Source organism: Sinocyclocheilus rhinocerous, unplaced genomic scaffold, assembly GCF_001515625.1.
Source record: "Sinocyclocheilus rhinocerous isolate Xijiao unplaced genomic scaffold, SAMN03320098_v1.1 scaffold1259, whole genome shotgun sequence".
NCBI lineage: Eukaryota > Metazoa > Chordata > Actinopteri > Cypriniformes > Cyprinidae > Sinocyclocheilus > Sinocyclocheilus rhinocerous.
The window spans coordinates 450441-465390 of NW_015650717.1; the positions used below are offsets into that span (position 1 = coordinate 450441).

Genomic DNA, 14950 nt, shown 5'->3' on the forward strand with positions numbered 1-14950 from the left:
CCGATTCCTGCCGAGTGATTCCGAATCCAGTGAATATGCTTTGAGGGATTCGTGTCAGTTTCTTCCGTATTGTTAGACTCACGATTCCGGGTGTGACAGTCAGCTGACAGCACTTGTACAGTGTCAGTCTACTCGTGCATAGTGTATTTACTTCAAAACAAAGATTAAAAGCCGCACAATGGCCACAGTTCCTCCGAAAATCAAGGTGTTGTTCAGTGGACATGAAAGGTAAGTTGCGACGGTTCGGAAAACTTCGGAAAGCTGTTCGGAAAACTTCGATTGTGTATGAATGGAATCAACTCACTCGATTTACATCCTGTTTATTTAGTGTTAACTTACTTGTGTTTTTGTCTTAGGCACACACTTAAAACGGTTTTCTATCATCTTTTGGTAGGTTGCAGAAACTGAAAGAGGCTTTTCGTGGAAAATATGGACAAATGCCTCTGTTCTTCGCTTGTGCTCCAGGGAGGGTGAATTTGATAGGTGGGCTGTAAACATAACAACAAATACCATCAGCACTGCATCTGATATTAAATCTTATCATTTCATTTTCAGGTGAGCATATTGATTATTGTGGCTATGCTGTCCTGCCAATGGCAATAGAGCAGAATATTCTTGCTGCAGTTTCTGTCAGTGACTCCAAAACAATCCAGCTGGCCAACACTGAGCCCAAATACAAGTGAGTAACAGTGTTCTTCATTACAGAAATTAGTTCAATAAAATTTCATTGGTAACATTTATTTGACTAATTGTATTTATTTAACTTCATGTAAGCTAATTTCTGCCACAGAATAAAAATAAAAGTTCATAATTTATTTTAGAATTTGCATGTTTCTATCTCACAATTGCAAGTTATTAATTGTAAATTCAGATTTGTGAGTTTATCATTTGCCATTGTGAGATATAAACTTGCAGTCAGAATTGTGAGATGTAAATTCACAATGCAAGAAAAAAAGTCTAAATTGCGGGAGAAAAAGTCACAGTTACCTTTTTTATGGACATTTATTTCTGCCACAGAATAAAAAAATATATATATATTTTTTTAAAAAGGTAGGCCTAATTGTGACATTTTATTTTACAATTCAGACTTTTTTTCTCAGAATTGTGAGTTTATATCTCACAATTGTGAGTTATACAGTAAATTCGCAATTAAGAAATTTTTCTCCGAATTGGGAGGTTATATCTTGCAATTACAAGTTATGAATTGTAAAAAAAAGTCAAATTTGTGAGTTTAAAGGCACAATTACCTTTTTATATTTTTATTCCATAGAGGGAATAAGATTCCATATTCTTGCTTACGTACTTGTTTCTTTATTTCAGGGATTTCACTGTGTCTGTTGATGGCATCTTCATTGACAGAGAGAATCCTCAATGGCACTATTACTTCCTTTGTGGAGTGAGAGGAATCCAGGTGAGATGATTAATATGACTTATAATGCATGTTTGCTTTATTGCATTACAATTGCAGTGATTTGACCCTTGACCTTATGTATGCAGGAGCACCTGAGCTTGTCTTCATTGGCAGGGATGTGCTGTATGGTAGACGGGACTATCCCGGCCAGCTCAGGTCTTTCCAGCTCCAGTGCCCTGGTGTGCTGTGCCGGTCTGGTCACGATGGAGGCCAATCAGAAGCCTCTGTCTAAGGTCTCCCTTACTGTAAATCCTCTTACATGCATTACATACAACTGCTGCTTCTCATAGATGTGCATTGATGTAATTTCAGGTGACTCTTGCAGAGACGTGTGCCAAGTGTGAGCGTTATATTGGCACTGAGGGGGGAGGGATGGATCAGTCCATTTCTTTTCTCGCAGAGGAGGGAACAGTAAGCCATGTGTTTTATATTTCTTCTCTCAATATATGGCATTTGATTCATTTTTGGTATAAGGGTCAATAGCACAATACTCTTTTTTTGTGACCACAAAAAATGCAATTTATGCATATAATGACTGAATAAAATTTTTTATGATAGTCATGTTAAAAAACATAAAGTATATCTAAAATAAAATTCATTTGGATATTTTTTTGTGGGCATAATCAAAGAGTGTTCCAACTGTCTTGATATTATAATAAAGATAAAATGCCTCATTAAAACGTTGAAGTTCTTGAAAATAAAATTGTATTAAATAGTTTGGTGTAATTATTACAAAAGAATATTTTTTCTAAATACATATTTAAAAAAGTTTTTTTTTTATTTTTTTTTAATATTTCAAATATTTAAAAAAAAAAATTCCACCAAATCAAAGTCATGTGATGTATTTTCATTGAATTAGTGTTTATGGCATGGTAAGGTTAATTCAGGTTGTAAAATGTCATATGGACTTGACATTTATAAATAAATAATTCACGATATTTATATTTAAAAAATTTAAATAAAAAAGATATATATTAATATAAAAATGTGTACACTCATATGTATTCAGGGTGTTTTTGTTTATTTCGTTACACCACATGACATTTTAATATGGTATAAAAGTTTTTTTTAAACCATGTAAAACCAACATGAATACAAAGAGTACATTTCTAAGACATATGCGTTTTAAACTACAACGTTTTTTTAAGGGAACTCTTATTTAACACTGTGCATCTACAAATACATTTTTAAGGGTGATTTAGCTTGATTTTTTCCTTTTTTGTTCATTTTCCATTCCTCAAGGCGAAGCTGATTGAGTTTAATCCGCTGCGAGCCACAGACGTGAGGCTGCCTGATGGGGCCGTCTTTGTAATCGCCAACTGTTGTGTGGAGATGAACAAGGCGGCCTCATCTCACTTCAACATGAGGGTGGTGGAGTGCCGCATTGCCACAAAGGTCTGAACTTCAGAGATGCATCTAGAATGATAGTTTAGTCTTTTTAATATAAGCATTTTATTGGCAGGTCACCAAAAATGTACACAAAATTTGGGGTTGGCAAGAATTTTAAATGTTTTTGAAAGAAGCCTCTAATGGGCTTCATTTATTTATTATTATGTAGTACTAATTTATAATACTGGGGAATGTTATTACAATTTAAAATAAGTGTTTTCTATTGTGATATATTTTAAAATGTATTTTACTCCTGTGATTCAAAGCTGGATTTTCAGCATCATTACTCCACTCTTCAGTGTCACATGATCCTGTAGAAATCATTCTAATATGCTGATTTGCTGCTTAAGAAACATTTCCATGTTGAAAACAGTTGTGCTGCTGCTTAATATTTTTGTGGAAACCATGATACATTTTTTTCGATGAACAGAAAATTCAAAAGAACAGCGTTTATTTTGAAATTTAAATCTTTTGTAATATTATAAATTTGTTTACTCTCACTTTTGATCAATTTTAAAGTGACCTTTCTGACTCTGCCTTTTAAAAGGTAGTGTATATAATGTACAGTGGTGTATCTAGAAGTAGTTCTAGAAGACTGAGTGCATTTAACATTATTTCCAGTAGGTGGCACCGCAACCAAATGTACTGTACGTGGATTTTTCAGAACAGTTAAAGAAGAGTTTTGCATTCATCTGCAGTAGCCGAGATGATGATTCACTTCTTGTTTACTATCTTCACCATCAAATTGGTTGAAATGTTTCAACAGGTGTGAGACTTTGAGAAACTGACCCCAAAATTGGCACCAGATTTTGAGACCTATAAATCTATAGATTTAAATCCAGAAGAAGCTCAGTAATAATAAGCTTCAGTGCTTTGCCACTAATAATTATCTGGTAACACACCAGGAAATTTCCCAAAAGTTGTTCTAGCTTTCATGTAAGTCTAGTTTCTAGATATTTTGGATTAGTATGTTAAAGGGTTAGTTCACCCAAAAAAATTAAATTCTGTCATTAATTACTCACCACCATGTCGTTCCAAACCCGTAAGAACTTCGTTCATCTTCGGAACACAAATTAAGATATTTTTGATGAATTCTGAGAGCTTTCTGACCCGGCATAGACAGCAAGGATATTACCACGATCAACGCACAGAAACGTAGCAAGGACATCGGTAAAACAGTCCATGTGACATCAGGGGTTCAACCGTAATTTTACGAAGCTATGAGAATACTTTTTGTGCGCAAAGAAAACAATAATAACATAACTTATTCAGCTATTCTTTGCATTCTGGGGTACTCTCCAAGATGGCGGACGACTGTAACTCGGGGAGAAGAATAGCTGAATAAATTGTTATTATTGTTTTCTTTGCACACAAAAAGTATTCTCGTAGCTTCGTAAAATTACGGTTGAACCCCTGATGTCACATGGACTATTTTACCGATGTCCTTGCTACGTTTCTGGACCTGGGAACATTTCAGTTGTATTGCTGTCTACGGAGGGTCTGAGAGCTCTCGAATTTAATAAAAAATATCTTAATTTGTGTTCCGAAGATGAACGAAGGTCTTACAGGTTTGGAACGACATGAGGGTGAGTAATTAATGACAGAATTTTCATTTTGGGGTGAACTATCCCTTTAATGGTAGAATATCGGATCGTACTCTGTAGATGCTGGCTAAGGCACGCGGTCTGGACTGGAGTCATCTGCTGAAGCTGGGAGATCTGCAGAAGGAGCTGCAGGTGAGTCTGGAGCAGATGCTGGAGCTGGTGGAGGAGGTGCTGCACCCTGAGCCCTACAGCAGAGACGAGATCTGCAAGACTCTGGGCATCAGCACCGAACAGCTGTGTGAAGACATCCTCAGCGCCAACACACAACACGGTGAGAGAGCAGTCACAGACCACAGGAAAGCAAAATCAACACTACTTACTTTATTAATATACACATTCCTGGTCTTGTTGGCAAAATAGTCCTATATTGCTTTATATTAGCTTATATTGTAGATAATACTATGATTACACTTTACAATGTTAAATTATATTATTATTATATTATAAATTATATAGTTAATATTGATATATTAACTAAAAATCTCAGGGGGGCTTTAAGTATATATTTTACATCTAAGGGGTTCAGCTGACAAAAAAATGTGGGAACTGGAGTTAATGCATTAACTAATGGGACCTTACTGTAAAGTGTGACCAATATATGTTTATATGGGCCATTCTACAGAATTGGTCCAAAGTCAGAGTTGGAAACGTCTTGAAAAAAATGTATTTTTCCAAAAAATGTGTATGTATGCAAATCGTATAATGTCCAAGGTACAGATTTCTAGTAATTGTGCAGTTAATTCTCATATTGTATTTTCAGAAAGTTTTGGAATATTTGTCCTCTCCTTAAATTTGTCACTACCGAAACACAGTAATAATAATTTAATCAGAAGGGTTATGTTGACCTATTAAGATTTTGCTTACATCTAAATTGTAAATATATATTCTTTCTATTTTATAAATTTTTTTCAGAGGTAAATCAATAATTAAATTTTTAACAATATTTCAAGTGTAATTTATGAGATTTGTGGTATTTTGAATACAATTTTTCTTTGTAAAAGGCAAAAAGTTGATCATACTGATTTCAAAGTTAAGGATTCATTAATTTGAATATACTGTACATTGAACCAAAAACTATAATAGCATCTTAGTTGATAATTCAGTACTTTATTTTTGACAAAACATCCCATGTAGTGACAGTAATGCTTTGGTAGCGACCACATCACATTACAGAATTTTAACTCACATACTAAAACATTACTAAAACATACTAAAATACAAAAAAATTTCCTCCAAATATGTGGATTATGTGTTCCCTTTTGTCACTAACGAAACAATGATGACATGTTTCGGTAGTGACAATTCTATGGGATAACACAAAAAAAAAAAACATGTCACTACCAAAACTCCACCAAATGTTTCGGTAGTGACAATTCTATGGGATAGCACCCAAAAAACAAAAAACAAAGATGTCACTACCAAAACTCCACCAAATGTTTCGGTAGTGACAATTCTAAGGGATAGCACCCAAAAAACTAAAATGTCACTACCGAAACTCCACCAAATGTTTCGGTAGTGCCAATTCTATGGGGAAAAAAAAAAAAAAACCGTCACTACCAAAACTCCACCAAATGTTTCGGTAGTGCCAATTCTATGGGGAAAAAAAAAAAAAAACCGTCACTACCAAAACTCCACCAAATGTTTCGGTAGTGCCAATTCTATGGGGAAAAAAAAAAAAAAACCGTCACTACCAAAACTCCACCAAATGTTTCGGTAGTGACAATTCTATGGGATAACACACACACACAAAAAAAACATGTCACTACCTGAAACGCCACCAAATGTTTCTGTAGTGACAATTCTATGGGATAACACACACACAAAAAAAAACATGTCACTACCAAAACTCCACCAAATGTTTCGGTAGTGACAATTCTATGGGATAGCACCCAAAAAAAACCCCCAAAGATGTCACTACCGAAACTCCACCAAATGTTTAGGTAGTGACAATTCTATGGGATAACACACACACAAAAAAAACATGTCACTCCCAAAACTCCACCAAATGTTTCGGTAGTGACAATTCTACGGGACAACACACACACAAAAAAACATGTCACTCCCAAAACTCCACCAAATGTTTCGGTAGTGACAATTCTACGGGACAACACACACACAAAAAAACATGTCACTCCCAAAACTCCACCAAATGTTTCGGTAGTGACAATTCTACGGGACAACACACACACAAAAAAACATGTCACTCCCAAAACTCCACCAAATGTTTCAGTAGTGACAATTCTATGGGATAACACACACACAAAAAAAAACATGTCACTACCAAAACTCCACCAAATGTTTCAGTAGTGACAATTCTATGGGATAACACACACACAAAAAAAAACGTCACTACCGAAACTCACCCAAATGTTTCGGTAGTGACAATTTTAGATACTTTTGAACCTAGCTCAAAGATGCTAATCAGCACATGGTTAGCTAGCACAGTTCTGAACAGTGGTATGCATATAAAAACTAAATATTATGGAATACCTCCCAAAAAAGTGTGCTTTATTGCCAAAAAAAAGGTGTTCGGTAGTGACGTTCCTTAAAGTTACAAACAGATTTTCAGACTTTTGAAAACAATTGACCTCAAAATGATGAGACCTATCTACTCGCATCTTGTAGTTATGAGAGAGAGGGACACTGGAATATTTCCTGATCATAAATTTAGGGGTGTAGTTAAAATCAGTCTCGGCCAATGGACTAAAACATACACTGTTTTGGTAGTGACATGAAAAATGCGGGACATTTTTTTAAACATAAAGTTTAATAATTTACATTGAAAATATAATATAAATATTTTTTTTAAACTTAACTTTTTAAAAGAATTAAAAAAAAGATACTTTTAAAAACAACAATGGAAAAAAAAATTCAATGTTTTTCATAAGTTGAAATGTAGGGGTTAGAGACAGTTACCTCCCAACTGAAAGTACCCAATAAATGATGATATTATATATATTAAGCTTACTAATATTTAAAATATTATTGTGGGTTTCAATAGATAATAGAAAGATCTCAATAAACATCTAAGATTTAATTACCTAAATGCTTTTTTAATGTGTTTTCTGGTTGTGGGACAGCAGTTTGCACCAATTCTGTAGAATGGCTCATATATATTATTTCTGAGACAGACTTCTTCTGTTTTTACCTCAGCGACTGATTTTAAATTGTACCAGCGCGCCAGGCACGTGTACGGCGAGGCTGCGCGTGTCCTGCAGTTTAAGGCCGTGTGCGACTCTTCCCCTGCCAACGCCGTCACTCAGCTGGGCGACCTGATGAACCGAAGCCACGCCAGCTGCAGAGACTTGTACGAGTGCAGCTGCCCTGAGCTGGACCAGCTGGTGGACACATGTCTGTGAGTGAGACCGGCTGGCGATGCCATATCACACATAATACACTTAGGAATATTATATAAAAACATTTCTCTATTAAAATGTACACTACTGGTCAAAAAATTGGAACAATTAAGACTTTTTAATGTTCTGAAATAAGTCTGTTATGCTCACCAAGGCTGCATTTATTTTATCAAAAATACAGTAAAAACAGTAATATTGTGAAATATTATTGCAATTGAAAATAATTGAATATATTTTCTTTTTGAATATATTGTAAAATGGAATTTATTCCTCTGATCAAAGCTGGATTTTCAGCATCATTACTCCAGTCTTCAGTGTCACATGATCCTTCAGAAATAATTATAATATGCTGATCTGCTTAAGAAACATTTTTTTAACATTATCAATGTTAGAACAGTTACTGCTGCTTAATATTTATTGCAAACCATGATACACTACCATTCAAAGTTTTGGGTTAAGTAAGAAAAAAGATATTCAACGAAAAGATTTTCTATATATAGATATATATGTATATACACACATACTGTATATATCTATTCTTTTGAACATTCTGTTCTAAAAAGAATCCTGGAATCACGGTTTCCACAAATGTCTCTTGAGCAGCAAATCAGCATATTAGAATGATTTCTGAAGGATCATGTGACACTGAAGACTGGCGTAATGATGCTGAAAATTCAGCTTTGACATCACAGAAATAAATTACATTTTACAGTACATTATATTTAAATAGAAAACAGTTTTTATAAATTGTAGTAACATTTCTCAATATTAGTGTTTTTTCTGTATTCTGTAAAATGTAATCAAATAAATTCAGCCTTGGTGAGCATAAGACATTTCTTTCAAAACCATTTAAAAAATCTAAATTTTGACCAGTATTTATTACATGATGCTGAAATAGTTTGAACTGAATGAGTCACGTCTCTGAGCTCATGTGGCAAACTAATGGAAGTTGCCCGAGTCTGTCTAATGAATTGGCGTTTTAGCAACATCTTCCCGCTCCCTTCACAGGCAGGCAGGTGCCGTGGGGTCGAGGCTAACCGGAGCTGGATGGGGAGGTTGCACGGTTTCCATGGTACCCGGAGAACGATTAGATTCTTTTCTCCAAACTGTGAGAGAACATTATTACGTGCCTGACGCACGTCGATCCGCTCTGGAGAAGCAGAGTTTATTCGTGACGAGGCCGGGAGGAGGGGCGGCGATTTTCATAGAGGAATGAAAAGTAGCGGGGCAATTTCTCTCATTTTAGCAACACAATCGAGCCTGTGGCCTTAGAAGCAGGAGGTGGTATGTATAATGGCAGATATGATGAAAGGGAAACAGACTGTATAAAGTCTGAATGGGCATTTGTACTCTGCATGTCTTAAAAGAATGAAGTAAGCACTCTGATCTTTATATAGCCAATTTAAGGTTGTCAAGGCATTAGAGAAAGATCCAAGAGATGATCAGTACATTCCTAACTTTGCTGCACTTTCTAAAAGCGTTGAAGGTCAATATTCAACCAGTTGCATTCAATAAAAATCTTAATGTTTCCAATCCTTGTCATTTACTTTATAGAATCAATAATAACTGTTAGTGGTTTTTACTACACTATTACTACTACTTATATTTCCATTTAGGGATTCAAACTAATTTTAAGTATTACAAGGAAACTGATGTATTGCGGTCACATTTTTCATTGTTCGGTGAATTTTCGTGAGCTAAATCCAGTCATTTCAAGAATTTGAAGAGAACTTCGCAATGAGTAAAACATTTGCTATATGAAACATGAACGCAAACATTCCTTTTTAAATAAATGAAACAATGGCCATTTAATGCATATCATATAAAAAAATTACAATGACTTGTATAAAAATCCATGCATTTAAATAAAAACCATAAACAATCTGCATGGTCTTTGTTGACAAAATAGCACAGCAGAAAATCTTATACATTCGTCATAAATATATTTACCATAACATTAAATTAACATGTCAACTGTACATTCATAAACAGGTAATGCTGCACGACCCCCTTCGTCAAATAAATTATTTAAAAAATATGATCTACATTAATGTAGTCAATGAGGGTAATGAACAGCCTGAATCAAAGAAAAAAACAATGGCAACACATTCGACTCGACAACTGAAAGTACTTCCTTTAATGAAAGGAAAACAAAAAGGCACAAAAATTCCTTCTGTAAAGAAATGCCCACTTTATAGACCTTTTGTATTAGATAGATGTGGAATTCTAGAAGTTTAAACGCGTAAATGCTTCAGTCTATCGCTTGATGGAAGGCACGACTCTGCGTAAAAACTCAATATTCTCAGTTCGCTGCGCTGCATGCAAAAGCACTAACTACGGTTTGAATTATGGACAAGTGTGGAATGTTTTTGCACTTCCTTTAATGTTTTTCTTTTTAAAAAAAGAGGCATATTTAAAATAAAATTTGGCATTTTAAAACCTTTTAACACCCATTTAATCGGTGAAAAAGCTAGAGCTTGCTTTACAACGCCAACGTAAGATTTCCAGCCAATGCATGTTCTCTGCAGCATCGATATCAGACATTCCTAAGTGTTACTACTCATCCAGTAGCATGATGCATTTGGGTGCATTTTTGTAAACTGAGTATAGATATCTGTGATGCAACTTCCAGGTCTTCAAACATATCCATATTTAATATGCAATGCATTTATAATCCTAAACCACTGCAGATGGCTGTATCAGTGTTTATAACAACATAAGAGGTATTATTTCACATACGTGTACATGTTTACTCCTTTATGCTTTATTAGTATTGTTAAAATGATGTCATTTGTTGAACATAAACTCTAAAGTTTAATTTATTGTTCCAATGCCTGAATCATTTGCATATGGAAGGCAATTTCCGCAGCGGGATTACAAAATAAATAAAAAGGTATATGCAACTTTTTCTCACAATTCTAAATTCTGATGTTTTTTTTCTCCAGGATGACGAAATTTTTATTTATTTTTTTTCTTGCAATTTTGAGTTTATATCTCACAATTCTGACTTTTTCTCAGAATTCTAGGTTTACATTTTGCAATTCTGTTTTTTTTGTCATTGAATTAAATATAAAAAGCTAACTGCTGCTTTATCTGACAATTTGTACTTTTTTCTTGTAATTGCGAAGATATCTCACAATTTCTGACTTTTCTTCAGAGAACTGAGTTTGTATCTTAACATCTTGCAATTCTGACTTTTTTTTCTCACGATTCCAAGAAAAGAAAACAGAATTGTGAGATGTAAGCTCAGAATTCTGAGGAAAAATTCAGAATTGCAAGAAAAAAAGTCAGAATTTCAAGATATAAACTTAGAATTTTTTTCTTGCAATTTTGAGATTATATCTCGCAATTTTAACTTTTTTTTCTCAGAATTCTAGATTTACATTTCGCTATTCCGTTTTTTCGTCATGGAATTAAATATAAAAAAAGGTAACTGCGGCTTTATCTGACAATTTGTACTTTTTTCTTGTAATTGCAAGAAAATATCTCACAATTCTGACTTTTCTTCAGAGAACCGAGTTTGTGTCTTAACATCTTGCAATTCTGACTTTTTTTTTTCTCACGATTGCAAGAAAAGAAAGCAGAATTGTGAGATGTAAGCTCAGAATTCTGAGGAAAAAGGCAGAATTGCGAGAAAAAAGTCAGAATTTCAAGATACAAACTCAGAAAAAAAGTTAAAAATGCAAGATATAAACTCAGAATTGCGAGAAAAATAATTCTCAGAATTCTAGGTTTACATTTTGCTATTCCGATTTTTTTGTCATGGAATTAAATATAAAAAGGTAACTGCGGCTTAATCTCACAATTTGTCATTTTTTCTTGCAATTGCGAAATAATATCTCATAAATCCGACTTTTCTTCAGAGAATTGAATTTGTATGAATTCTGACTTTTTTTTCTCACAATTGCGAGAAAAGAAGACAGAATTGTGAGATATAAATTCAAAATTACAAAGAAAAAAAAGTCACAATTACCTTTTAATTTTTTTAAAATCCTGTGGCAGAAACAAGCTTCCATGCTAAGGCATAAAAGCAAGTTCCTAAAACTTGAAATACAAAAACATTGAACTTGAATTTGTGCCAGAAGAGGTGAAAATACAAAATGAAATCTAAATGAATCTCAGGTTCATTTTAAAATTCAAACGGGTGCCTTGTGAGATATGATGCATGAGAAAATGAGTGTTATCTGTGCTTCATTGTGCTGGCTCTTTGGAGTCTCCTGTGCATGTCTAGCCCTCCCATAGTCTAGTCGTGCCCACGGCATCTGTGTGTCTGCTCACAATCCATTATCATTTTCTCACATTAAAGACTGTAAAGGAAGAAAAATGCTCCTTTATCTGGCCTCCAAGTCTTCCACCGTTACCTCTTGGTTTTGGTCACTTTCCCTCCCAAATCCAGTGCTGTTGGTCTCTGCCGCATCGGTTGTGCCGCTGTTTTTCACCAAGCTGGTGCCTCTTGCGGGCGAGGATAGTGGGTATGTGGAAGTGGAGGATGTGGGTACCTTCATGTTCTTGCCGGAGGTGATGAGTTCTCCGTATCCCTGCTGGTGGGCGAAAGCGTACGCCGAGCGCCGAGAACTCGTCCTGCGGACTCTCCTGAGGTTCTGCTCTTGAGGACCCTGCCTCCTAGAGGTCTGCTGAAGTAAACGCACCTACGGGAGGGAAAACGGTTTTGACATTAATTGCAGTCAATGGTAAAAAGGCATATTAATCATTTTCAATTCCCACTGTACAAGGCAAGTGTTTATGTAGTAACCTTGTCAGTCTGTGTTGGATAGAGGTCAGCCTTGATGAAGCGGACAGCCACCATGGGCATTATACACACGACTGTGGTGAGGAGGATGACGAGCCACACAAACTTCTGATTCAGAGAGTTACGTGCGGTACCTACAGTCAAACACAATATGTTTAACTTCAGTAATATCAGTGGCCTAGAAAAAACTGCTCAGGGATGATTTATTTTTCCCAGATCAGTGGCTTTTTTGAACGTGTTTTTGATTAAATGCCTGAAATAAGGCCTGTGGTCAACACTAGCTCAAGATATTTTCATGTTTTGTTTTATAGGTTTTTGTTAAGGGATCTTGTGGGTTGTCCTACAAAAATACGTCATCGTTGCTGCGCTCTATATCTGACAGTTCTGGTTGCAGAAAGATATAATCATTGATAACAAATAGCCTGAGAATCTGCTTTTCACAATGGCATCTTTAGCTTAAATGTGATGCTGCATCCACACCAGTAGGTGTCAGTATGAAGTCCAAGACCAACTGTCTTGTTTTTTAGACAATAATAAACAAAACAAAAAATAAAAGATTTAGTGCACCTATAAACCCATTTACATTCTTACCTATGAAAGGAAACTGGTTTGGGAATATGGTAAAAATGCCGTCGCTGTGCATTGCAAAAAGGATTGCAAAGTAAACAGCTAGACTTCCCCAGATAAAGAAGTGGTTAACAGCGGTCCAGTAGTTGGTGTCAAGCCCAATCTGAAACAAAATTCAATATTCTTAACACTAATTTAGGCTTCTTTTTTATTTAACGATATATATATATATATACACCATTAAAGGGATAGTTCACCCAAAAACGTTTTAAATATGGATCTTTTTCTTACAAAAATGCATCGATTTGCTTCAGAAGGCCTTTATTCACCCCCCGGAGCCGCGTGGGGCACTTTTTATGATGGATGCGCTTTATTGGACTTCTTTAGGACTATTGAAAAATATCACCCATTCACTGCCATTATAAAGTTTGGAAGAGCCAGAACATTTTTTTAATTTAACTCTGATTGGATTCGTCTGAAAGAAGAAAGTCATATACACCTAGGATGCTTTGAGGGTAAATCATGGGGTAATTTTCATTTTTGGGTGAACTGGCCTTTTAATATAATTTGCATTATAATATTTTCATGAGAATTAAGTACATTTTCCATTTTTTGCTGCATTTCAGTAATAAAAATTAGATTTTTGCTTTTTTTTTCCAAATTATATACAAAATCTTTATTATACAATGATTATAGCACCTTATACAAAATATTTATACAGTTTTATTTCTTAAATTATATTTCTTTAATGATATATATAGAGAGAGAGAGAGAGACTGCAATGTCGAGTTAAACAGAAATAACCTTTACATAACCTTTATGTACTGTACATTGTCATTTATTTCTAAAGTATTTTAATGGATTGAGTAAACAAGCACAGTTTTTAAACTGCCTCACCTGGACACTGACCACAATCACCAAAGTGGTTGCTATGGTTACCGCGAAAGCCTGTTGATCAGAGATGTGGGCGCCGTCATCCCGCACAGCGGTCAAGAAGGCTCCGTATGGGATGAAGAAGAGGATAAATGAGGTACAGACCCCCTGCAGTGTACAGGTGAAGAACTTCCTCTTGTTAAAGAGCTGGTTCAGTTGCCCAGGTCTGTACAGGTTTGGATAGCGTAAACTGTACTGCTCGTTCACATCCTGCAAAATCAACAAATTTTATGTTAAAAGGCAAAGATTGCAATTGTGTTTGGTGCTGCTACACAATGCACCAAAAATTGACACCTATACTAGGCTTACCTGGTCAAACAGGCCCATGGCCAGAACAGGAAGTGAGGTGTAGACAATGTTAAAGAGTGTGATGAACCACTGGTCATATACCGTCTTTAAAGACAAAAACATTATTCATAATCTTAAATTGAAATCACATGCATATTCCATCCACAGCCTGAAATAAGATAAAGTTCTACCTGGGCAGAGAATCCACAGAGAAATCCGTACCAGAAATGAACCAGCGTGAAGGCGAAGTTCTTGTAAAAGAAGTAGCAGAGGAAGTTGCACATGCGGTAGTAGGACCAGCGGCCGTGGACGAGCAGGAGACGCTGCAGGTAGCGAAACTGGGCGAACGAATAGTCAGAGGCCAACACTGCCTGCATCCCCTCCTGTCCGCTGATGCCCACGCCAATGTGGGCTGCTGAGGGAGAGCAGAGACAGTATACACACATTACACATCCTTTACAGATCAAAAAGGCCAGCATATTTCCATAGCAACCACTCTATTAGATCAGCAGTGCATCTACATTGAATACTTCAGCTGTATGGCGTACACATCACAAGCACCAGATCACACTGAGCATTAAGAGCAAAACAGATCGATAGACGGATACATAGACAGACTGTTACACAGACAGATAGACAGATAGATAGATAG

At 35.6% G+C, this 14950-nt stretch overlaps 3 protein-coding genes across 6 annotated transcripts in view; 1 reads left to right on the forward strand and 2 right to left on the reverse strand.

Annotated features, from left to right (window-relative positions):
- The window catches only part of LOC107712502 (centrosomal protein of 152 kDa-like), a 45825-nt gene extending 35129 nt beyond the window's left edge, over positions 1–10696 (reverse strand). Inside the window, 1 exon segment of the mRNA XM_016517772.1 lies at positions 10201–10696. The gene's annotated coding sequence lies outside the window, so the exon portion shown is untranslated.
- galk2 (galactokinase 2) lies at positions 24–9561 on the forward strand. The gene is made up of 10 exons (XM_016517802.1): positions 24–228; positions 395–483; positions 556–679; positions 1321–1411; positions 1498–1644; positions 1724–1822; positions 2654–2806; positions 4465–4675; positions 7558–7759; positions 8769–9561. Exons 1-10 carry the CDS (start codon positions 179–181, stop codon positions 8974–8976), a joined length of 1374 nt encoding a protein of 457 aa, XP_016373288.1. The 5' UTR covers positions 24–178; the 3' UTR covers positions 8977–9561.
- A 1062-nt stretch (positions 10697–11758) lies between the features above and the next one.
- LOC107712521 (probable phospholipid-transporting ATPase IM) overlaps positions 11759–14950 on the reverse strand; it is a 32749-nt gene continuing 29557 nt past the window's right edge. For 3 of the 4 annotated variants that reach the window (XM_016517804.1, XM_016517807.1, XM_016517806.1), the window contains 6 exons: positions 14490–14713; positions 14320–14403; positions 13975–14220; positions 13102–13240; positions 12514–12644; positions 11759–12409 (listed from right to left, as the gene is read on the reverse strand). In XM_016517804.1, the coding sequence (XP_016373290.1) occupies positions 12092–12409; positions 12514–12644; positions 13102–13240; positions 13975–14220; positions 14320–14403; positions 14490–14713 (1142 nt within the window). In that variant the 3' untranslated portion in view covers positions 11759–12091. The remainder of the gene's footprint in view (positions 12410–12513; positions 12645–13101; positions 13241–13974; positions 14221–14319; positions 14404–14489; positions 14714–14950) is intronic. The other variant, XM_016517805.1, reaches the window with a different exon arrangement.